This window comes from Vipera ursinii (genome assembly GCF_947247035.1).
Source record: "Vipera ursinii genome assembly, chromosome: 8".
In the NCBI taxonomy this organism is placed as follows: Eukaryota; Metazoa; Chordata; class Lepidosauria; order Squamata; family Viperidae; genus Vipera; species Vipera ursinii.
The window spans coordinates 16,491,731-16,517,265 of record NC_139519.1 but is presented as its reverse complement, the minus strand read 5'-3'; the positions used below and the strand labels follow the sequence as shown (position 1 = coordinate 16,517,265).

The window sequence follows — 25,535 nt, the reverse complement described above, 5'->3', positions numbered from 1 at the left end:
CAAATCCATGAATGGTCCCCTTGTCCATAATAAGACTACAGGAAAGTATTTGGACAGAGAAGATGCCGAACCTTTGAAGTTCTAGAGCTTTGGCCGTGCTGTGAAATTATGAATGGAGCTTTAATGTTTGTGCTTCCAACAATCGCTGCCAGAGGCAGCAGGATGGCCCAGTTATAGTGACCTAGATTCCTACAAGGCTTATACTCCATGAGCACATAGCTAATGGGAAACCAAACTAACCAGGAATAATTTTGAGCCTGGAACTACTGAAAAGATGGCCTAAACCAGGGGTAGGCAACCTTGGCTCTTTTATGACTCGTGGACTTCAACTCCCAGAATTCCTGAGCCAGCCATGCTGAGGGAAAAGGGAGAGGTTTCCATACCATTTCAGACCAAAGAACCATTCTGGCTGAGGAATTCTGGGAGTTGAAGTCCACAAGTCATGAAGGGGCCATAGTTCCCCCGTGCTGGCTCAGGAATTCTGGGAGTTGAAGTCCACGAGTCATAAAAGAGCCAAGGTTGCCTACCCCTGGCCTAAACACACCACTCTTCTCCAACATTCCAGGCAAGTAATAAGAGAAAGACCCATCATCTGCAAGGAACATGAGTGTCACTGGAGTGGATGAAAATAGAGATCAATTCATTTGGAGGGCCTGGGTTGAGTTATCATCCATCCAACAAGTCATTTCAGGGCTTTTTGCTGGATATTTTGAGGGTTTGTATTAGCCTTTTAGCATAGTTTAGTAAACTGTGGTTTTAACAACCTCTTGGGGTGAAGTTATAGTACATAGTACAGGTAGTCCTTGACTTAACGACCACAGTTGAGCCCAGAATTTCTGTTGCTAAGTGAGACAGTTCTTAAGTGAGACAGTTCTTAAGTGAGTTTTGCCCCATCTTATGACCATTCTTGTCACGGTTGTTAAGTCAATCACTGCAGTTGTTAATTTAGTAACACAGTTGTTAAGTGAATCTGGCTTCCCCCATTGACTTTGCTTGTCAGAAGGTCGCAAAAGGGGATCACCTGACCCAGGGACAAGGCGACCGTCATAAATTTGAATCAGTTGCCAAGCAACGAATGGAAAATAACCAAGGAGAGAAGCAACCTAGAACTAAGGAGAAACTTCCTGACTGTTAGAACAATTAACCAGTTGAACAACCTGCCTCCAGAAGCTGTGAATGCTCCAACACTGGAGGTTTTTAAGAGGAGGCTGGACAGCCATTTGTCTGAAATGGTATAGGTTTCCTGCTTGAGCAGGGGGTTGGCCTAGATGACCTCAAGATCCCTTCCAACATTATTATTATTATTGTTGTTTTTGTTATCTGAGTTTTGATCACGTGACCCTGGGGATGCTGCAGTGGTCGTAAGTGTGAAAAGTCATAAGTCCCTTTTTTTCAATGCCGTTGTAACTTCAAACGGTCACTAAACAAACTGCTGTATGTCAAGGACTATCTGTATGTCAACTTTGTTTATGAGAGTTCTGTCGGTGATCTTTAAGTGCGGACAGGGATGGCATAAAAACTAACCTGGGTTTTATTTCATTGGCCTTTCAATATAGACATATTTTCAGGGATTAAACACCCTCCGTGTAACTGCACCCTACGCATTTAATACTTTTCCTCTCCAGTCACAATAACAGTGATCAGAGGGTTGCAACTGGCTTTATGTGCAGGTATATGTGGCTGAGAAGTTTCAAACTACACCGCTAGGCAAAAACCACGTCCTTCCTGAGTTGGATTTTCTCTGGCTCTTCTCTGTAGAATCTATTTCTCCAGAATCTATTTGAATACCTCAAATTTGGCCTCAAGGCAGAAGTGAAAGCAATTCTGATGAGAAAGAGAACCAAGCGTGTAATTTCCTGAGAAGACCAGATAGGACTAATGGCCCCAACACAGAAAAAAAGAGAGACTCTTAAATGTATAGCGAATCCAATGCTGTCTTTAGCCACCCTCTACTCCAGCAATGTTGACTTTGAATGAACTGAATGCTATAAGCCAGGGGTCTTCAAACTTGGCCCTTTTGTGACTTGTGGACTTCAACTCCCAGAATTCCTCAGCCAGCAAAGCTATACAAAGAGGCAGTTTTGAAGAGGCACTTCAAAAATTCCTAAAACCCATTATTCAAAACAAAATGAAACGAAGCAGTAATATGATCCAGAGCAGAGGGTCATTTAAATACAGGAAGTTGATTTTTTTTTTGCTTTCCCATTTGGCTCTTCCACTTGAAAAGATCCTGTTAGCACTATCTGATAAAAAATAATCATAAAATAAAAACAACTCAGTGCAATTTTTTTTTTGCATGCGATTGGGAGGCTTCTCTGAATCTTATCTTTCAGAGATCGCCTCTTGGTTATCTTGCTGAAAAAGTTGATAAGCAAGATCTCACAAGAGGAGGCTGAAATTGGTCCAAGGACGAGCCTTTTCTTGTGCACAGAAGACTGAAGTCAACTTTTCCTTGCAGCGTTTAATTTCCATCGTCACTCCCCATGTGACTGAACATTTGCTTGTCCTGGCGTGCTTTGGAGAATGGAAAGATTCCAGTGGAATAAAATACTGGATATGTAACTCAGCGTTGAACTGTGGAGTTTTTTGTGCTCTCGGAGCTTGGTTTATCAAGCTCAGAGAACACCAAAGACCTCACAAGGAAAGACTCTATTGCTTTTCCTGTTTGAAAACAGGAAGGGGCAGATGCTGACTGTTTGTAATCTCTCCTCTTTACTTGCCAAATAAAGACTTTTAATGCAAACCACGTGTTTATCCCATCTAAAGAAGCAACAGATTTTTGGGATGTTCTACCTGTTAGTGTTGGGCATTCCGAATTCCTTATCTTGGAAAGGGAGAACATCTAAGAAGCGGCATTTAATTATTCCCTCCATCCCCCAAAATAACTACTTCTTTTTTTTAAAAAAAATCCCCTTTTCCCTTCATGGTAAGGCTACCACATCTTTGTCATTGCAAGGAAGTCTCAATAGATGGCAAGACCTCAAGTAAGGGAAATAACAAGAATGCTGAGTGGGGGAAAAATAATATTTGTAGTGGTGGCTTTATTTGAGGAAGTTCAAAATCTGGGATGTTGCTTGTTGGTTTTCAACCAGTTGGGGCTTAAATAAAGCTGAAGTAAGTTATTTTGTGTAAAAGATGGCTGTAAGAAAAGCCATTTCAGGGCATGGCAGAAGCAAACAAACGGTGGAGCTGGGATGTTGAATTCTAAAGAATTGATTTATGGGTTGTGTTTTTGGGGGGAAGAATCAAGGACCCATAGTCTGGATGGGCCAGCCTGGCAAACCAGATTGACAACATGGGCCAGAGATTTGTGACCTCGTTCTTGTTGTCAGCAGTGGACTTAATTATTTCATAGAGCGCTGTCTTAAGCCAAGTCAGACCTTTGGTTTCCCCTGTGTCAAAATGATGAGTGATTAAATGGTTGGTAAATTTCAGAAAGGTTTCCCCAGGAATATTTGGTAGTATATAGATGTCTTGAAAATGGCATGTTCCTGCACTCTGACCATTGCTTGCACTGCACAACTGATGGACAATTCCGGGCCTAATTCAAGGCAGCAAAGAGGCATAGCCATTAGATCATGAACTGCTTCCAGTTCCCAATAGGAACAGAGGGGAAAAAATCACTTGTCCCCTGCTTTTGAGTAGCTTAGCTCTAGAATTTCACTTGCATTTACCATGCCTGAGATGCTTTGAAGTGCATCACGGTACCCTAGGTAGCCATATTGAATCTGGATCCAAGCTGTCCTACTATTGGAGGACTTAAGGAAGCCAGGGAAACCTTAATCTTGCAGATGCCTCTGTTAAGGACTACTTGCCTTAGATACTCTGGAGAATCTTGGCCATGTCCTTTCTTGGTACACAACATTCAAGGGACCAGGGGCTGCAATTTTGAATGTAAATCCAGGCTCTAAAAAGTGGGTGGAATCAGGACAAAGAACCGGGTAGGATGGAAACAAATATTTAGTACTGTTATCACTTTTGTTCCATTAAGACTTAAGACCTGGCAGCCCAAGTCCTACAAGACTCACAAGTTATACACTCCTGCGCTCTGTGAATTGAGGCCGCCTTACTATGAAGTAGTCACTGATTTACATCCCTTCTGCAATGTGTCTCTCATCCTCATGTACATTTTTCCATAGGTATCGGGGATTGATTCTGGTGCTAACGTTCCTGTGCTACACTACTTTCCATCTCTCACGGAAGCCCATTAGCATTGTAAAGGTAGGTATAAGTAAAACCCAGGGTGGAAGAGTATATTTTAGGCATGTAAAGACGAGAGACTCATTGGCTATTCAGATCAAGACTTTTACTATATTTGTCAACAATCTCCATTGAATAAGAGCACGCTGGCTAGGAAATTCTGGGAGTCGAAGTCCACACATTTTAAAATCTCTAAGGTCGAGAAACACTAGAATAGAGAAAGTACTGCTTCCCAGGAAATAGTCAGCAGTTTACAATGCATGTCGCCTCCCCTGTTTCTCTTCTCATTTCCCAGATTATAAATTCCTTGTTAACAGATTTGTCCTTTTACACTCCTAAAATTCACGGTCAGTGATGGCAATCTGCTCTCTGTCCTTTGTTTGATCAGAGCGAACTGCATCATAACTGTTCTTCACGGGGATCCAGGCCAAACAATGCGTCCAACAGCACCACTTGGTGTGACTGGAAGCCCTTCGGTAAGATGCTCTTAATATCTGTTTCCTATCAAACCCACCATCATCTTGGTCCATCCAAATGCCGTAGGGCAGAGTAGGCCGGATATGTCAAGAGTAAAGTACTGTGAAATGGGGAGGACTTGTAGCTCAGAGAAGAGCATCTTCTCTGCATTCTACCCAGTTCTGGCATCTCCAGCTAGGGTGAGAAGGAACCTTTTCATCTTTTCAATATAATTTTCAAAGCTCTTCTTCCACCTGTCTGAAAAATGGGAGAGGCGTTTTGCTTTCCAAGGCACCGTCTTGGAACTTTCCGGGACTGTAGCAGAAATCCTTTTTAGAAGTCAGACTGCTCATTTAGACGGCAGCAGATCAACTTTAGCGTTGGTCCCTGCTTCTGATGCAATGACTGATCTGAATCTTTTTTTTATTATTATTACATTTATATCCCGCCCTTCTCCGAAGACTCAGGGCGGCTTACAAGCTTAGCAGTAGCTAAGATATTGAGATATTGTTGAGAGCCACCTAAACTGTCCTTGATTTTGGAGAGCTGGAGATTAGCAAGTATTTATTTATTTATTCATTCATTTCAATTCTAACTCCTTTCATGTTATCAGCAATTCGAACAGCTTCCCAGAATGAATCAGGCCAAAACCAGAAGGGTTGGTAGCTCAAGGGATACACAATTTCAAATAGATATTCTGATCTGAAGCTTTTTTTCTGGATGCTATTCATTCAGGGTTTTAGAGTCATCTCACCAGTTTGCACCCCTTTTTAATATTGTGCCGTATTTGACCTGAGGATTGATTACTATTTTTCATCCAATCAAGTAATACTATAATCAACTGGAATCAGGAAACAAATCCTGTAAAACTAAACTACAGCCCCAGGAATGTTAAAAACAAAGAGCTCCTCATCTTCTAATCCTTTTTTAACGAGAAAGGTTGGTAATTGACCTAATGTCTTTTGGCAGCTAGGTGTTCATTGCTGAATTCAAAGTGGGGGAAATCAGGCGCAAGTCAAATCTATTTTGCTTGCAGTTGGGAACCAGACTTTAGAACAGGGGTCTTCAAGCTTGGCTCTTTTATGACTTGTGGACTTCCAACTCCCAGAATTCCTCAGCCAGTGTGCCTGGCTGAGGAATTCTGGGAGTTGGAGTCCACAAGTCATAAAAGTACCAAGTTTGAAGACCCCTGCTTTAGAAGAAAAAGCTCAGGACCACAAGGGCTTTTTATGGATGCATTTCATTGTGGGAATTCTATCCCATCTTTTCCCCAATTCTTTGGAAGGCAAGCATTGTTCCCGGAGTTCTCCCCCCCATCCTGCCCAAATACTACCTGTTCAAGTTCTGAAAACTATAAATTGCTGTTTGGTAAAAGATCTTCAGTGCACTTCATGCTCTTTTTCCAGATCAGGATAACTACAAGGAGCTGTTTGGAGCCCTGGACAATGCTTTCTTGGTGGCTTATGCAATTGGGATGTATATCAGGTATGTATTTCAGGGGAAGCAACGCTCTGCAATGGCCAGAAAAGCAGTAAGGCATAGTAAGACCAAGGAAGCAAGGAGTGAAATAAGAATAAGAAAGTTTCCACCAAGACTATTCATTATGGGTCTCAGGTTTGTTTTCCACTGCAGACTTTATTTGACACCTGGTTTCTTTCTGCAAATAGAATCAGGGTGGAAAACCAGAATCCCTTCTGTTGGCTGGGGAATTCTGGGAGTTGAAGTCCACCCGTCTTAAAGTTGCCAAGGTTGAGAAACATTGGTCTGGAGGCTCTCTGCACCCAGGCTGGTGTTTTCCTTCATTAAATACATCTGTATTGGACTTTGCTTTAGGAAGGCAGTTTCACTGGGTTTTTTTGTTGTCATTTGTCATCAAGATTTGGTTTTGGTTGACTTTTACTGATAGGGCCTTTCCATAATCAATTGCTTCAATAATTTGTCATGGAGAGCGTCAGCAACTTGGCACCCTGGCTTGGCAGCTCAAGTTGATGGTTTCAAAACATCCTGTGATCTAAGAGGTGCTCTTAGGACGTATCTATAATGTTTGATTACCCTGGCAAAACATGACAACTGTTGGCCATGTTCAGGAGCAATCTGCCCACTTCTCCACCCTGCAGGAAAGTAGTTCAGAGATAGAGAGTTCCCTTAACTGGGGTTACAATGCCAGCCAGATAAGAAATCCGCTAATGGAAAGCCTGAAATGTCAACAGGACTCTTGTCAAGATGATAGATTCTGTTTACTGAGAACTAAACAGACCCTTTGGTCACCTAAGTGGTTATTAAAGAGCTTCATAGGGTATTTGGAAGGCTGTTGATAGGTCACAATTGTGTGCAGGCTGATTAAAGAGAAAGTTGTTTAGCTCAGAGATGGAAGGGCTTCATTGTGTACAATAAACCCAGTTCCATTCTCATCAGCTGCAGTTCAAATTGTGTTGTGTTTTTTAATCTTCATTTTGTCTTCAAGGTTTCCTTCCTTCCTTCCTTCCTTCCTTCCTTCCTTCCTTCCTTCCTTCCTTCCTTCCTTCCTTCCTTCCTTCCTTCCTTCCTTCTCTCCAGCTTAACTTGTACAAGGCCAATTCCTTAACCCCAAAGCCAAAACGGTTTGGCTTTTAGCTCTAACACAAAAAGAAAGCACGGGTGAAGTTAGGGCATGTCCTTAACGGATTTAAACAAATCTCAAATGCCTGGGACAAACTCTAGAAGGAGTGGAGAGCCAACTTCAGAAAAATAAGGCCAAGGGCTAATGATGACTGGATTCACATTCCACCATAGTTTTTGTGAAAGCTGTATATTCCCCCATAGTTCAAAATCTGAATCCCTGTCTTGCAGTCAGGGTATCTCAGGCCATACATCATACCCAGCCAAGATGAGATGAATCATGCAACGTCTTAGTGTAATAGGTAAACCCAACTTTTTTGGCTAGTAAATGTTGCTTACAGTAATGTCACAACCAGGTCTCTATGGCTTTTCAATAAACCTAATTAAAATAAGTCCTGGCATTGCAGCGAGCATCAACCCAACTCTGCGTAGCTATGGTTTGATGACTTTCAAACCTCCTCCAGCTCCGGGATTCTATCATGGTACACTGATAGGAGGTAACAAACTGTGATTTAACAACTTGTCTATTCTGTTCTCCCACAGTGGGATTTTCGGCGAGCGACTTCCTCTGCGCTACTACCTCTCCGGAGGCATGTTGCTCAGTGGTTTATTTACTGCCTTATTTGGACTGGGCTACTACTGGAACATCCACCAGTTATGGTACTTCGTATTTGTACAGGTAAAGACTTTGATCCCATTTGCTAACCAAGTTCTCTCCATATTTTATATGGGGTGGGCAGGCTCTGGTCAGCCCTCCTCAAACTGTGCAGCAACATCTTGAGGCATTTTTTTTATTCAAGGTTTCCCATTCACGCCTTTTCCTCCTTCTACCATTAAGAAGGAAAGAAAAAAGAACAAGCAACAAAGAGTCTCTGTTTCAATTTCCCATCAGGAACCAAAACAAGTCTAGCATTCAAGAAGACATGATCTTCTCTTTCTTTTACCATGTCTCTTATCAGAGATTGATGCCCATCAGTGGCTATCATTCTTTTGAGGTTCTTTTGTATCTTCTGACAATCCAAGACAGTGCCAGAGCCAATACTACTACTACTACTACTACTACTACTACTACTACTAATAATAATAATAATAATAATAATAAAATAATAATAATAATAATAATAATAATAATAATAATAATAATAATAATAATAATAGAGAACTGAAGCGTACAGTTGATTGATATCGCTGTGCCAGGAGATGCCAGAGTCAAAGAAAAAGAATTATGAAATACCACAACTTGGCTATCAAAACTGTGCGATTATGGATGAAACGTATAAAGTGATACCTATGGTCATTGGGGCACTGGGAACTACATCCAAAAACTTTGCAAAATACATCAAGAAATTACAGCTTCCTGCAATAACTCCAGCAAAGCTACAAAAAACTGCGCTACTCGGAACATCTTACATTTTAAGGAGATACCTGGTTGATACCTAGGATGCTGGCAGCAACTTGTATCAACTACTAGTGCCAGTCAATTTGAGTGTTCAGTTGACTGAGGTTCATGTTTAATGAATAAAAAATTTATAATAAGAACAATAATTAATAATAATAATAATAATAATAATAATAATAATAATAATATAATAATAATAATAATAATAATAATAATAATAATAATAATAATAATAATAATAATAATGATAATAATAATAGAGTTGGAAGGGACCTTGGAGGTCTTCTAGTCCAACCCCCTGCTCAGACAGGAAACCCTATACCGTTTCAGACAAATGCCTGTCCAGTCCTTTCTTCGGCACGGGGTTGTCACACTTCCTCTCTCCCCTTCTTGGTTCCATGTCTTGGGTTGCAGCTTGGTTCTGTTCTCATGTGTTTTCCCTATCTCTGCTGTGTCATAGGAAACTGGAACACAGAAGCGTTCTGGTCTGTGGGTGTATTAAAGGCTGGGCAAACAGAAGGCAGATATATTTAGCCCCTGGAAAGAATTAGGGAAGGGATGGAATCTGTTTTTCCATCCAAGACCCACTTGTGTACATCAGACACATGCTCACCCCAGATGAGGTGTTTCCAGATGGTGTCTAGCCATTCTAGTCCCGTGTTTATTTATAATTTAAAAATCATGATTCAGGAATATGCCTTCTATGTCCCCTCCTGTTTGTGAGAGCCATGAGTGACTCTGTGGCTTTTCTCTAAATTTATCTGCCTGCTTTCCTCATTCAGATGAAACTGAATGATAGGTTGTGATCAGAGGCAATTTGGCACTCTTTCTCTGTTTCTTCCTTTATGGATTTGTTTTTTCAAGCTGGAAAAAAAGTTCTCTATTTAGAGAGGGAAAAAGAACAGAAGAAATAATGACTGAGCAGTAGAAGATGGTGATCAAACACACACACACATATACACTGTTTTTGTTTTTTTTTTGTAAAAGAAAAAGGTGCCGGAACACACACGTCATACAACCTGCCTTGCCTATCCTACAAGGTTCCATCCAAAAAAGGTGCCGGAACTCTGTTCTGAGCGTTCTATGACAAAAAAAGCCCTACATACACATAGGTAAAGATAAAGGTTTCCCCCGCACATGCGTGCTAGTCATTTCCAACTCTAGAGGCCGGTGTTCATCTCCGTTTCAAAGCCAAAGAGCCAGCGCTTGTCCGAGGACGTCTCCGTGGTCATGTGGCCGGCATGACTGGACGCCAAAGGCGCACGGAACGCTGTAACCTTCCCACCGTAGTGGTCCCTATTTTTCTACTTGCATTTTTACGTGCTTTCGCACTGCTAGGTTGGCAGAAGCTGGGACGAGTAACAGGTGCTCACTCTGTTACACAGCACTCGGGATTCGACCCACCAAACTGCTGACCACCTGGTCGACAAGCTCAGCGTCCTAACCCACTGAGCCACCGCGTCCCTTTTTTACATATACATATACACATACACATACACACACACACACACACACACACACACACACACACACACACCTTGAATAAAATAATCCATTTTGCCCAGTAATTCATGATAGTAACTGTAGCCAAACATGTGGTTTGTATGCATCCCATAATTAAAATACTTCTGGGTGTCCCATAACCGGTTTTCCATAGAATTACAGCTGAGACTATTGTCCTTGAATAATTCCCATGAATCAACCTATCACTTCACCTCATTGTTTCACTCTGTAGATGTGGGCCAGATTTTGCTACCTGTCATCACAAACCCTGCAGCTGAAATTATTTAGGAAGACAGATCAAAACCTGCTGTCCTCCTCCTTAAAAACTGCCTATTTGATGTTATGTATTATATGTATAAGGCCATCCAATTCCATTGTGACTCCGGGAAGCATGCATGCTACCTTAATGCCAGTCTTTTTTAATTATTATTATTATTATTTAAAAATATAAACCAAAGAAGAAACAGCCTCCAGACACCCCCCTCAAACTCTAAAACAGCCCTGTATAAATTACAGGTTGCCCGCCACCCACTCTTAACTCAAGGCTTGGAAGCTTTGTCAGCTTTTACAGATAGAGCAGACAGGAAACACAACCACATGAAACAGGATCTTGCAAGTCTGAAAGCACAGATCTTCCGCCATCCCTTTTTGCAGCCTGATAAATGAGGAACGATCTTTCCTGAGTTGATTTCTCTGCCCTCTGCCATTACGTAGCTGTGGGTTCCCCGCCAGTTTTACCTGATCATTGGGGGGCATCTGTCTCCTCCTCCCGCTGGTTGTTCTAACATACCATTAGAGGTTTTAAGAACTTGGAATAAGATCCAGTGAATCACTGGTGGGGGGGAAAGAGGGGTGTTGTTCCAGAAGGCAGGCACTGCAACAGAGAAGTCATGCTTCCTAGACCTGTTAGGTGAGGAGGTTCTTCGACCTCCGAGAGAACAGAAAGAGGTGCAAAGTTCTTTTTACACTGAGCTCTGAAAGGAGAGGATGGATGGATGGATGGCTTTATGCACGATCCAGGGCCTAGGCCATCCGTACTGTACACTTAAAAAGGGCAGACTCCACGCATTCTTGTTTCCATGAAGCTGGGAGGAACTGAGGATTTGACAAAGGCATCAGCTGGAGGCTTGCGGGGTCAGTGGGCAGCATAAGACAGAGGCTTGTTGAGAAAGAGGATGACGTTTGTCACTTGCTGGGGAAGAGCCTCTGCTGAGTCACTCAACCGCAGCTGTTGGAGAAGCTAGATGAGAAATAAATGCTGCAGCCACCACAAAGAAGGGACTATGTAGGCACTCAGAGTTATACCCCAGATCTGCCACGATTGCTTCATCAGGCTGTTAACCACCTAGAAATCCCTGAGGAATCCAATGTTGTGGCTTTGAGCAAGCTCCCTTTCCAGTCAGATTAAGTTCTTGGGGTGTGTGTGTGGGGGGGGGGGAGGAAGAATTAGCTAATAACCAAACCAGCTAAATAACATCCTGATCTAACATCTGGGGCAAAAGAGCAAGAGGACAAGATCTAACTGGTGCTTTGGATATCTGCCCACCTCCTACTTGTTTTCTAGATCTCCTGTCTTTCCTTCAGGAGATCAAGGTGGCATCTGCAGCACTCTTCCTTTCCTTCCCCCCCCCCTGAACATCACTCCATGAGTTCAAGTGGGCTGTGACAGAGTGACCCGGGGGCCCCCCTGCTACTTTTGTGGCCTGTTGAGAAAGAAAGTCCCAAGTTTTTCCACCCCATTGCCAAAAACTCTCTTAGTGATTTCGCATGATTATATTTTTCCAAACACATTTTCCGTCTGGTTATTTAAGTACTAGCTAATGTCTCATTTCCCATTCAGGATCATCTCTCTCTCTCTCTCTCTCTCTCTCTCTCTCTCTCTCTCGTGTGTGTGTGTGTGTGTGTGAGAGAGAGAGAGAGAAATTGGCCTCATTTTTGCTTTTCCCACATTCCTTTTTTGTCTCCTCCAACAGCATTTCTGGTGCGTATTGCATAACTTCTTTCTTGCTTCTTGAAAGTTTATGTAGTCATCGCATGTTAATCTTTAGGATGTCCCAAGACATTTAGGGTGCTTTTTCCTTGCAAAAGATTTTTTAAAAAATTGCTCTCTAGAATCAGCTCTACAGGTAGTCCTTGACTTACAACAGTTCATTTAGTGACCATTCAAAGTTGCAACAGCACAGAAAAAAAATGACTTACGACCATTTTTCATACAAACGTTGCAGCATCCCGGTGATCACATGATCAAAATTCAGACGCTTGGCAACTGACTCATATTTATGACGGCCGCAGTGTCCCGGGGTCACGTGATTCCCCCTTTTGTAAACGTCTGATGAGCAAAGTCAAGGGGGGAAGCCAGATTTACTTAATAACCTTGTTATTAACTTAAAAAGGGCAGAGATTCGCTTAACAACTGTGGCAAGAGAGGTTGTAAAATGAGGCCAAATTTATTTAACAGCTGCCTCACTTAGCAACAGAAACGTTGGGATCAAATGTGGTCATACATTGAGGACTACGTCTATTGTTAACGTGGGTGTGGGTGTGAGAGAGAGAGAGAGTGAATGCATTCATGAGAACAGCATGTCCTTCAACAGTTAACTGCTCTTCTGTCTTGGGCCCTCTATTAGATCTTGAACGGCTTGGCTCAGACAACTGGATGGCCATCGGTGGTGACGTGTGTCGGCAACTGGTTCGGAAAGGGGAAGTGAGTTTGGTTTCTTCACGCCCTGCAGATTGTTGTTTGCTTTCCAATCTCGGTTGCTTCATCTTCATCCCCGGAAGAAGCCTTTCATTTCTTCCCCCACTGTCAGGAAATGCAACCCTGCGCATTTAAATGGGACCGTGGTTTGATTAATTGCCTGGTATCTTCTGATGCTCTGCACGCTGGCCCTGTGACTCCTGCCCTAAAGGAGAGCTGCCCAATTTCATCTCTGCAGTGACTGTGAACTGGTTTGGGTGACTGATCTCCACAGTTCATTGGAAGCCAGCTGATCAGCGTCATTGCTGGGCAGGGATTTGAACCGGGATTGCTCTAATCCAAGCCGAGCTTGCATGTTGTCCACTGTAGCGCGTGGCTTTCAAAAAAAGGTTCAGGGCTGCCCCAGTTTTTCAGCCCCCCGAACTGCACTTGGCCTTTCGATGTTATACAAAGGATATAGGATACAGGATAAAAATGGAGCTGGGCCCAGAACACAAATTAAATGATACTTAATTTAATTCACATTTGCTTTTCTTTTAACTTAATTTAATGCAAAGTGAATATGTTTGCCAAAGTCCTTCAGAAATGACATAATCCCCAGGTCAGAATGTGTACTTGTGACATAGCAGTTACGGGGAAAATGAATAGATTGGTGCCATCCAGATGTTTAGCGGCATCAGTCCTCATCAGCCCCAACCAGCATGGTCAGTGGTAAGAGATTGTGAGAGCTGTCAGCTAACAATTCTGGAAAGTTTATCTGTAAGTTGAAGCATTGGTCAAACTGCCGCAGAGATCTCATGAAACTGATTCCCACAAAGTGTTGAACCATAATGTGTGGGTTCCCAATGTGCCTCTGAAAACTAAGCCAAAAAAGACAGACATTTACAACAGGACTTTTGTTTCTTGCCAGGCGAGGTTTAATCATGGGCATCTGGAATTCACACACGTCTGTTGGAAATATCTTGGGATCCTTGATTGCTGGCATCTGGGTTTCAGAGGCGTGGGGACTGTCCTTCATTGTACCTGGAATCATTATAGCCTTGATGGGTGTTATCTGCTTCCTGTTCCTTATTGAATGTAAGTCTTGTATGCTTTTTGCATTATAGGAAATCAGATTTGGTATGGTGATGGACAGTAACAGTGGTCTGTTATTGGGATTTGTTGCTGGGTCAAAGATTTGCTGTTGTGTTTTTTAAATATCTGTGCCCAGTAGGAATATTGCACTTGCTCGGTTAAGCTTTATCATAATGGTGCTTTGTGATATTGTTACAAAGCCTATTCAGAGTGATGTTAATATTTCTTGCCTTCAGCCTGCTGTCTTTTATTTTATTTATTTATTTATTTATTTATTTATTTATTTATTTATTTATTTATTTATTTATTTATTTATTTTAATCCCATTTATATCCCGCCCTTCTCCGAAGACTCAGGGCGGCTTACAATCTAAGCACAAATCAAATGTGCTTAGCAATAGCCTTCATTCTATGTACAGTATATGCCTGCTTATTAGGGCTTTCGCCCCCCCCAAGCGGCATTATTACAAAGTCAGCTTATTGCCCCCAACAATCTGGGTCCTCATTTTTACCTACCTCGGAAGGATGGAAGGCTGAGTCAACCTTTTGAATAAAAGATAACTTTAGTTCTAGCAGTCAGGATTCCCAAGATGGTATATTGTAAACAACTTCCTCCCCACTCCCAAAGTGAAAAATATGTGGAATGGGGTTAAAACCCTTAATTTTTCCTTTCAGCAGAGATTGATCCTGAAAATTACTTTTTTTTAAGCCAAAATATCTGCAGTACTAAATATCTTAATTCGACCCAGAAGAGAGAAAAAATCCAGTTCAAATGAATGTCATCTAGCCAAAACTTTAGGGTTTTTTGCTAGAGAAATGATGGGTAAATAATACTTAATCGAAGTGACCATATCAGTTTCTCGAACTGAAAAACAAAATTGAACAAAAATGCTACAGATTTAAAGTAAAGCAATTCTCACATTTTGGATCGTGCAAGCCATAACCGTCATAACATCAACATGAAGAAATATCAATTATGTGCTAATGAGGGCTTCTGATGTTCCTTGTTTCATAGACCACATTTAAGTGGTTGTCACCACCTAGTGGCAGGTAACAACATCATCGCATTCTTCCCCAGCAAATGAAAGGATAATTACTATGATACATGTATTTTACCAGGAAAAGTAAATAAGGCAGGCTCAAAACGTCAGCGCCCTCCTAAGCACACCCATTCGCTCCAAATCCATCGGCGAGGTCCGTTTTGCTCTCCAAATTCATGGGGATGTAACCCTAGCCCTAACTGAATTTGTTGTTTATTATTTATCATTCCTTTATCTACCATATGTACCTCTACACCTATTGCCCCCTAATTTAGAGACTGTTGGAGAAATCATTAATAACGCTTTCCCCCCTTCAAATGAAATTCGCTTTTTGTCTCCATGTCTTTCAGATCCAGAAGATGTTGACTGCAGCCCTCCTCTTCACCATGTGAGTTTTATCTGGGAATAAATTCCTTTAACTGTAATGAAACTTAACTTCTGAAATTATACTTCTTGTATTTGTTTTGGTTTTTTAAAATTTTTGCAAAGGGTTTCTTATTTTTGCTTTGAAGCTAGCCAGGGGTAGGCAACCTTGGCTCTTTTTATGACTGGTGGACTTCAACTCCCAGTATTCCTGAACCAGCATGGCTCAACTTGGAAACCTCTCCCTTTCCCCTCAGCATGGCTGGCTCAGGAATTCTGGGAGTTGAAGTCCACGAGTCATGAAAGAGCCAAGGTTGCCTATCTCTGAGCTAGACTTTTTATTAGATAAGAAAAAACAGTGGGTGTTGTGGTTTTTTTCTTTTTGCCATGGAATATGAACTGGCCCAATTTTGATTGTTTTTGATTTACATGTTAGCCTTTTGTACTGGCCTTGGAGGACCTATCAGCCAAAACATTCTGAAATGAAAATCATGAGCCCCTTGGCTGAATGGTGCTTATTCGAAGCCTTTTAATTAGGAGTCAGCCATTCAGTTTCTGTGATTTGGGAGAACTGGAGGAAAACCATTTAAGGAAAACTCACGGGGGGGGGTGCCTTTCTCCCTGATGAGAGTTTGCATCTGGAAAGGAAGTCACCCCTTGAGGGCATTTAGTGACTGGCCCTGTCTGGTTGTAAATGGGATTGCAGGGCTTGAGTTATTCAGTGAATCACTGCAGCTATTAAGTTAGCAACACAGTTGTTAAGTGTCGTAAGTGTGAAATACGTCCCTTTTTCCGGCTCCGTTGTAATTTCAAGCGGTCATTAAGCAAACTGTTGCAACTCGAGGACTAACTGTGTATTATTATTTTTTATATACAGGAAACCAGTTCAGATGAGAAAGGTCTGGAGGCAGGACACTCCATCAGTGACGGGAGCCTCAACACTTCTACCAACAGCCGAGAAAACATCATTGACGTGGCGGAACATGCCAAAGATTCTGGGGAAGACCGAGAAGCCATCAGTTTCGTTGATGCCCTGAAGATACCTGTGAGTGTGGTCCTGCTTGGACGCCAAGCTGTCAAACACTGTTGGCTAGATGAGAAAGCCAAAAGAACGATCGCCCTAAAGATGCTTTTTCAGGAGACAACTGGACTTTCTTGTTTTTCTTTGAAGACATTTCGCTTCTCATCCAAGAAATTTCTTCAGCTCTGACTGGGTGGTGGGGAATGGAAGGATTTATATTCCTTGCAGATGGCTGTTCGCTGTTGAGGACAGGTGCAGGCTGTTGGGGATGAGTCTGTGTTGTCTGCAAGGAGTATAAATCCTTCCATTCCCCACCATCCAGTCAGAGATGAAGAGGTTTCTTGGGTGAGAAGCAAAAGATCTTCAAAGAAAAACAAGGAAATCCAGTTGCCTCCTGAAAAAGCATCTTTGGGACCACTGTGACCTGGATGACTGAGAATCTCCAGAGACATCTGAAAAAAACAGATGCCCAACTTGCAGTAGTGGGATTAGCAGCCTAGATGCAAGTTAGAATCCACCATGACATCAAAGTGAGATCAGTGTGTCGTGGCATCTTCACGAGGCAAATGATGTAGTTAAAATAGTTGCGTACTAATGTGATGACCTGGGGATTTCATCTGCTTCCACACCAATACCTATGCATGGTTTTGGTCTATCAGGGGTAGGCAACCTTGGCTCTTTTATGACTCCTGGACTTCAACTCCCACAATTCCTGAGCCAGCATGGAATTCTGGGAGTTGAAGTCCACGAGTCATAAAAGAGCCAAGGTTGCCTACCCCTGGTCTAAATCAAGTGCAGAGCATATGCTTACCCTTTCTCTCCACACACAGTACAGACCCAGCTCTCAACCATTATCTTTTTCTTCCTTGGGATTACTCCCAGCAGGCAACCAGTTTAAAAGGATCATGCTGGCATCTTTAGTACAGTAGATCTAATAGCAACTGCCATACTGTTGATGATTTTGAACCAAATAAGACATTCACTCTCAGCGAATGGCATGGTGGCCTAGAGGTAAAGACGCTCACCTCCCACTTGGAAGGATGAGAGTTCAATCCTAGGCAGCGATGGATGTTTCTCTATCAGGGCGCAAAGAGAAAAATATTTGCTGAGAACTCCACATAGGCATCAGGAAGAGGATCCAGCCAGTAAACGCTCAGCTCCATTCAGTCCCCCCCTCGACTCCACTCCAAAGCAATGGATTACACAGTCGTAAAAAGAAAAAGAAAAAAATCACTCTTAGCAAGTTTTCTCTTGGGGGTTGAGTGCAAGTCAGAGGAGGGAATTTAAACATGATAGAGGGCAAATGGTTGGATCGCTTCTCCTCTGTGGTTGTCCTCATCTAAATTAGAGCATCTCTTAATGAAAATAAATGAACCAAAGAACTGCCTGCAAAGCTAGTTTGGGTTCCCCCCCCCCCACATTTTGTTCCCCAAATTAAAATTCAAAACTCACAAGCTTCATTTAAGAGAGGTGAAACAGGAAATCAGGAAAGTTATGTCACTGATCTTCTGTCCTACATTAGATCTTGCTTTTTTTCTGCCTTCCAACTGATTTTCAGCATTTGCTGATGGCTAATCCCTTTCTCCGTCTCTCTCACCATTGTAGGGAGTGATCGAATTTTCGTTTTGCCTTTTGTTTGCCAAACTCGTCAGCTACACCTTTCTCTATTGGCTGCCTCTCTACATCGTGAACGTTGGTGAGTCAGGAGCAAGTTACTTCTGATACCCAAATGGTAATACTGGTCCAGGAAGTTTTGACCTACTTAAGCAAGTTTGATTTATGGTATTTCCAAGGACTGTTTTGACACATAGCTGCCCAACGTATCAAATTTAAGCAGTCGCCTGTCAGCTAAATTTAATGGCACAACTGCAAGACCTTGAAAGCTTGTTGTGTCAACTCTAAATCAGGATTAAGAAATTCAAAAAGAAAAAAAAACACAGGGTCTATCTCCTAGCATGGAAAATTCCAGACTCTGCCACAATTATCCCACAGTCTGGCTTATTTTGCAGAAGAAACAAGTTAAATGTGACCCCTGATTGGCAAAACATTGGCCAACACGTTGATAGAATATTATATGAGAAAAGTAATGTTCTGGTGCTACATAAATCCTCGTCTTCTAAAGATTTTCAAGTCAGCTATTTTGGAACACACAGAGCTTCTTTAGATCTAAATAAGTTGGAGATTTACCCAGTTTATTATTGCTGAGGTTGAATGGCCATGACTCCAAATTATCAACAGTAGTCTTCCCAATACTGTTAATGAAGATCTTGTTTTTTTAAAAATTGGGTTCTTATGCATGCAATGCCTTGTCGCTGCGTGGTGCTTCAGATCCAAAGAGAAAAATGCTCTTCAGAGCATGTAGAGTTGCACAGATAGTATTTATCAGACTTGGCTACTTTTGAGGATTTGCAAAGAAACGCTGTATGTTTCTTGAAGACTCCTTTCCACCTTGAGTCATACATATTGCACAGCCCAACAAAGCATGTTCTGTGTCATGGGCCGTTGACCATCACTCATTCTTGTTTTCTCCTTTCTCTTTCTGTTGTTCTTGCAGCCCACTTAACTGCAAAAGAAGCTGGAGATATGTCAACTCTGTTTGATGTCGGCGGCATTATTGGTGCGTTGGATTGATTTCATTGGATCTTTGCATTTTTGTATCAGAGTCTGGGAACAGAGGAGATGTTGAGGGTGTGAGTTGACAGCCTGGAGCAGGGGTCTCCAAAATTGGCAACTTTAGGAGTTGTGGACTTCAACTCCCAGAATTCCTCAGCCAGCCAGGCTTAGAGCAGGGGCCGCCAACCCCTGGACCACGGACCACTACCGGGCCGTGACCTATTTGGAACTGGGCCATGCAAGAGACAGACCGGCATGCACGTGTGCAATTCCACTTGCACGAGCAATGGGCTGATGTATATGTGCATGCACACCAGCTTGCACGGCCCGGTTCCCTTCGCTCCCCTTCCATCTGGGCCACCAAGCCACAAACGTTGGGGACACTGATCTAGAATAGGCAGTGGCAGGAAGTACTTTGTAATCTTTGGGTGGAGCCTTCAGTGATTTGCAGATCACATCACATTTTTTTCAACTCCAAGCAATCAAATTTGTTCCCTGCCTTTAAGTTTAGATTGCTGAAAGGAAAGCAAGGCTACCGGATGTTGACTGGAAAAATCTGGACTAACACTAGATGTTTGCAGGCAGATCTAGTAGCTCTAATGGAAAGTAGCTGGAAGGAGGAAAAGCTGGAATGAGTTTTTTGTGTAAGAGGCTCGGGAGCTCAGTTCAGTTTGGAAAACAAAGTTCTGGGTTGAGTGTAGGATTGGCACCTGCCTTCCTGCCTGTTCTTAGCTTTGGCATCTTCTACTATGAAACCATACCTCTTTGTCACGCAGGGGGCATCGTGGCTGGTCTCGTTTCAGACTACACCGGTGGCAGGGCCACCACTTGCTGTGCGATGCTTATCCTGGCAGCTCCCATGGTGAGTAGTCCCATATCACCCTCAGCTTCATGAGTTCTGTATCGTTTTGGGAGGAGTAACTACGTAACAGCGTTCCGTGCGCCTTTGGTGTCTAGTCATGCCGGCCACATGACCACGGAGACGTCCTCGGACAAGCGCTGGCTCTTCGGCTTTGAAATGGAGATGAGCACCGGCCCCTAGAGTCGGAAACGACTAGCACACATGTGCGGGGGAACCTTTACCTTTACCTTTTAACTACGTAAGAAGATCTGTAGCTTCGTGCAGTATTCTGGTTGACCACTGATAGAAAAGCCAGTGTTGAATTAAGCAAAAGATTTCACCTAGTTTAGACAGGGTTTTTTTATCTACTGTAATCTGATTTGTCAATAGTTTGGTAACTTGTTACCCAAGAAGCCATAGTTGGCTGGGATTGTACAACAAGCTGAGCACAATTCAAGTGACCTCGGCCAATATTTTAGATGCCAGGTAGCCTTTTCTAAGCCCCTGTCCTGCTTCTATGCCAGTCAACCTTAGGGGGTCTTGATGTTTTGAAGCAAAGTTCTCACAGTCCTTTGTCTTTGGCCATGCTGCTTGAAATTAATGGAAAGTCCAAAGAAGCCCAGATGTTTTTTGAAGTTGGTATTATCAGACATAACTAGCAGTATAAAAAGGTTCAGTTCCCACCACCTGTTTGAGAAGGAAGCAGTGTTCCAGGTTCCTGGTGTTTCGTTTTTTTTTTTCTTTACGGGCAAATTCTTATTCGTTGCTTTGCTTTTGATTCCAGCTCTTTTTGTACAACTACGTTGGCCAAAATGGACGAGGTACCTCCATCGGTAAGAATGCATTACTTTCTGGAAATGTTTTGCTACAAATCCATGTAAACGTCCCAAAAGAAAATTGGGAGCGGTCCACACATTAGCTTGACCTGGAGAGCAATATATATTGTTTCATCCAGACAGCCTTTTTGTTCGTAAGCCAAGGACTTACCTGTCCTTAGCTGGAAAATAACCTGGTTAGGTTGTAGAGCTGACGTTTCTTTTCTTTTTTTCTTTTTATTTAGCAATGCTCATTATCTGTGGTGGCCTCGTCAATGGACCCTATGCTCTCATTACAACTGCTGTTTCAGCTGATTTGGTAAGGATGAACTTGCTCTTTATTCGGCCCTACTACTTTTTGGCTTGTCATCTGAGTCAACGCTGGCAACGTGAAACTTTTAATTCACTCAGGTGCAATTTTGCAGCCCTGTGTGTGTGCATTTGAGGATTTTTTTTATCTCAGTTAACCCCCAGGAGAGAGATGTTACTTTGCACAACTGTAGTTTAGTGAGTTAAAATGGTAGTTCATCCCTCATTTGGCGTCAAACATGAAACACCCTGCCTGCTGATATTCATAGTTGTGCCTAGATATTTTGCGTCTTCATCTGCTTTAAAATTTCTGGGCTTGGACAGACTTAGCGGAATAAGATTTCACAAGCACAGCACAGTGGTTCATTTATTTGGGCACAGCTAAGACATTTCTTTCCATCCAGTATAAACATGACACCTTGGATCAGTGAAATCTCAGGAGAATGGAAATTCTTAGCTGAAAGCAACCCATAGAAGCTGAAACTTGGAAGGGGTTTGGAACTTGGAAAAGACCTGATTCAAAGCAATTCCATTTATCCAGCAGCTATTCTGGAAAGGTTTCTTGATTGCAAAATTTTCCCCTTCTCCATGGTAACTGTTCAACTAAAGGAACCTTTATTCCCGTTTTTGGCTGAAACTGATAAATTATCTAGTTGATTTTTATTGCAGCAAGACTTGCAATTCTCACTAGAAGCTGTGAAAGACAAAACATAGAAAAACAAAGAAATTACACTATGTAATAAATAAATTATCAGCTTTAGCAATTTTTTTTTTACACCCCGGGTCCTTCAGAAGTCATTCCTTTGCCAGTCCTGAAGTAAACTAAAGCTGTTTTACACCCATGTGCAAATCAGGAAGATAAAATGTAGGGTATTTTGGAGCTCTGTGAAATTGCACCTGTACAACGCTTATGTAATCTGTTCAAGTACTATTTTTCCTTCGCATTTGTTTATTCATTTTTTTTTCTTGTCCTCTCCAGGGTACTCACGAAAGTCTCCAGGGAAACGCAAAAGCTCTCTCCACAGTCACAGCCATCATTGATGGAACAGGATCTGTAGGTCAGTAGCCAGATGGCTGCCAATTTAATCCTTGATTGTGTTTTAAGAAACTTTAGTTAGGCTTAGTAAAGATCTCAGTAAAATTGAGAAGGTTTTTTTTTTCTGTCTCCAAGGATCGTAACAATGAGAAATGGATAGTAACCCTTGCCAAGAGTCTTTGCTTCATACGGATAGTCCTCCAATTACAACTCAAATTCACAGAACATCAAAACTGAGTCATAAATAGCTCTGGGGCAGTTTATCATAACTTTGAACAGTTGTTAAGCAATCGGTTGTAAGTCGAGGACTACCTGTACCTTGCTAATACAGTGTGATCCATTTTGAGTCTAAATCCACTCTATGAATGGCTGGCACAAAGTTCTCCTTGTCTGGAATGTTCAAAGATCTGCACATGCAGGGATGTGACACACAGACTGACACCCTTGCCTGCACTTGTGAAAGAACATCTTGAACACATTAACTTCTCTAGTTGAAGCTATCAAGTAACTCTCTGTATTAAGAATTGCTGTCCTGATTGGATACCAACCAGAAGCTTCCCAAAAGCATCTATCTCATGGTCCATCCTTTCCTTCAGAATTCTAGCTGAGGACTTTGTTCCCACCTGGCAGTTTATGTCATGGTCTGTAACCACATGCTTGTTACTTCAGTTCCTCTTCTCGCCCTCCTTGGGGACAGCTACTAAATAAGGACTCCCAATTCCATTTTGCTAAAAGGTGTGGACCATCTACATCAGGGTTCCTCACCCTATGGACCGTGGCCTGGTCCCGGGCCATGGGCTCTTGGCCAGCAGGCCGCAGAAATGGCTGGCCAGTGTGCACACACTTGGGCGCACATTCCCTCCCACTTGTGCTAGCGCCCACGGCTCCGTTTGTGCATGCGCACAGCTGCGAATGGGGCCACTAGTTCCAGTGGGTCGCACGGCCCGTTGCGCATGCATGCATGGAGCCCCTAGCCATGGTGGAGTTTGCGCGGCCATTCATGCATGCGCATAGCGCAAAGCCCATTCTGCATGCACGAATGGGGCCACTAGTGCCACGCCAGTGCCACGCACACACCAATTTTGAAGCTGCTCTTCTTCCCTCCAGACTGCAAGTCTGAAAAGGTTGGAGACCTCTGATCTACATGACATGAGCTGGGGTTTTATCTGGGTTGCTGATCTTTTGCATGATTTCCATTTTCAGGTGCTGCCCTTGGGCCTTTGTTAGCAGGTTTGATCTCCAGCTCTGGTTGGGACAATGTCTTCTACATGTTGATTTCAGCTGATGTTTTGGCGTGTCTGGTAAGTACCTTTTCAGGAATATTCTGCTCCCACTTAGCAATTGTTTAATTAAATGTGAATGGCAAAATGTGAATTCTCTCCCGTTGCATTTTTTTAAAAAAAAAAAAACACCACACGCACAAATTGGGGACCTGCATCACGAAATTTGGAAAGAAGCAATTAATAGAAGGTAGTGGATTGTTTTGAGGAGCATGATTGCATTACGTTTCTATTAAAATAAATCAAGTAAATGTAATCCGTTGTAAAGTTTCGCACAGACCTATAAAATTCATGGAAAAAGTAATTTTGAGTACGTCTTCTGCTTTCAGCTCCTTTCACGAGTGGTGTTCAAAGAAATTCGAGGTTGGTGTGGCTGCTATACAAGAAAAAGAGGGTAAGTATTTAAAAAAGCCATATTCCAGATGTTGATAAGCTGAGTACTAATCCTTTGGCAAAGTTCCAGTACAAAATTCCTAGATTTTCAACATTATGAATCATCTTGCTTTCTGAACTCATGGACACCTAACCCTAATCCTCTAGCCATGAGATAGACAAAAATCCCTTTCCAAACCTGTGCTGTCCCTTTAACAAATACAGTGTGTTATTACAGCTCTTGTTTGGCATTAACTCACCAATAGTGTTGGATACAAAATAACTTACAGAGTGCCAGTGTATACACTACTTCTCTCTTCCTGCTTAATAGAGAAAAAAACGTCCAAATCTCAAGGGTATTATTTCCTTGCCGCAATAATTTTCCTTCTCTTTTATGGCATCTCAGAGTTCAGTGCAGTTGTGAAAAAAGTTGGATACTATTCAGCGTATTAATTCTGTGAGCAAAATATGCTTCTGGTGGCCTATTTATATTTTTTTTAAAAATACAAACAACAAGCTAAAATGGCAAGAAGATTCGAGACGTTCTGGCAGAGGCACTGCTGAATTAAACGAGGATGGTCTGTTTGTTGTAAAGCAGCAATCCGTGGAAACCGTGGCCGACTCTGAAATAACATGCACCTTTGATAGTAGATTTCTCCCCCCCCCACACACACACACAATGTAGTGGTGTCAGATGTGCTGTTGTATTTTCAACACAAGTCTGCATATGTTGAATTTGTATTCAAAATTGTAGGTCACAATTTTCAGGTTGTTTTGCTAAAACCATCACTCCCAACTTGTTGCTCAATAGGTGTGATAAGCTTCATTTCCCTTAAAACTTAAAACAGTTTGGGGATGAATGTTAAAAGTCCAATAACTGGAAGGCAAGGATTTGGGGAAGTGTACTCTAAGCCATGCCTGTTCACAGATGCTGGTATCCTCCTTTACCCAATAATTAGTTCACCCAAGATAAATGAATGGATTCAGTGAATTTCAACTTGAAAAAAACTTCACAGCAAGATGTCGTGGGGAATAATTAGCATTACTGTGGACTTGACTTGGCACAAACATCAGTGTTCCATGATTATGCTTTGTGTACCTACAAATCACCTATCAAAGAATGTTGATTGTTATTGTCTAGGTGTGCAACTGAGATGAATAAATTGAGTAATTTAAAGCAGTGGTTCTCAATTTTGATCCTTCCAAGAAAGGCATGGATCGTCTTTATGGAAGACAGTGTCCTAGTTGGATTAGATATTTAGACACAGCCAACTTAATCATCAAACTTCCCAGTCCCGTATTGTGTGTGTTCCATTCTTGCTTGCCCATTGTTTTTCATACTGGCTATTTTCCATCCTAAGGGACACTAAGGAACTTCAAAAACCTTCCATATCTTACTAGGTGCATCTGACACTCTATATCCTTATCTCCCAATTGTGTTAATGTTCAGGGTTCAAGCCAGACAGCCAAGTGCCTTCTATTCTGTTCCCCATTTTTACTTAATAATCTGAGGCTAGTGAGCATACTTAGAGGTTTGGAGGTGGATTGCAATTCCGTTGTAAACGGGAAAAGAAAGGACGAAAGGGAAAATGAGATTTTTCCCTGCAGCAGGATCATGCTTTCTTGCTCAGCCGTGATCTTGCCTTGGCTTGTGTTTGTTTGTTTGTTTCTTATATTTTTATACTGCCTGTTTCAAAAAAAGCAACACCTAGCAGTTCCCATCACACTTCTGTCAACACTCGTTCTCCGAACCTGTTATTAGAAACAGTGATAGCATATTGTCCCTCCTCCATTTTTTTCCAACTCTTGACTTTTGTTCTTAGTTTAGGAGCATCTGATTTCAAGCTACTCTTTAAATCAGGGCATAACTTACTAAATGGGCCCTGCTTCCAGTTTAAAGTTAATCCATAAGCAAAGC

The 25,535-nt window shown here is 42.2% G+C and overlaps 1 protein-coding gene across 2 annotated transcripts in view; it reads left to right on the top strand.

The window, feature by feature from the left end:
• Nucleotides 1–25,535, top strand: part of SLC37A2 (solute carrier family 37 member 2) — a 37,606-nt gene that overhangs the window by 8,576 nt on the left and 3,495 nt on the right. For both annotated transcript variants that reach the window (XM_083368418.1, XM_083368417.1), the window contains exons 2-17: nucleotides 4,140–4,221; nucleotides 4,589–4,676; nucleotides 6,063–6,141; nucleotides 7,798–7,933; nucleotides 12,784–12,860; nucleotides 13,765–13,931; nucleotides 15,318–15,355; nucleotides 16,208–16,375; nucleotides 17,957–18,047; nucleotides 18,906–18,968; nucleotides 19,741–19,826; nucleotides 20,590–20,638; nucleotides 20,866–20,939; nucleotides 21,909–21,987; nucleotides 23,169–23,266; nucleotides 23,575–23,639. In XM_083368418.1, the coding sequence (XP_083224544.1) occupies nucleotides 4,140–4,221; nucleotides 4,589–4,676; nucleotides 6,063–6,141; nucleotides 7,798–7,933; nucleotides 12,784–12,860; nucleotides 13,765–13,931; nucleotides 15,318–15,355; nucleotides 16,208–16,375; nucleotides 17,957–18,047; nucleotides 18,906–18,968; nucleotides 19,741–19,826; nucleotides 20,590–20,638; nucleotides 20,866–20,939; nucleotides 21,909–21,987; nucleotides 23,169–23,266; nucleotides 23,575–23,639 (1,440 nt within the window). The remainder of the gene's footprint in view (nucleotides 1–4,139; nucleotides 4,222–4,588; nucleotides 4,677–6,062; nucleotides 6,142–7,797; nucleotides 7,934–12,783; nucleotides 12,861–13,764; nucleotides 13,932–15,317; nucleotides 15,356–16,207; nucleotides 16,376–17,956; nucleotides 18,048–18,905; nucleotides 18,969–19,740; nucleotides 19,827–20,589; nucleotides 20,639–20,865; nucleotides 20,940–21,908; nucleotides 21,988–23,168; nucleotides 23,267–23,574; nucleotides 23,640–25,535) is intronic.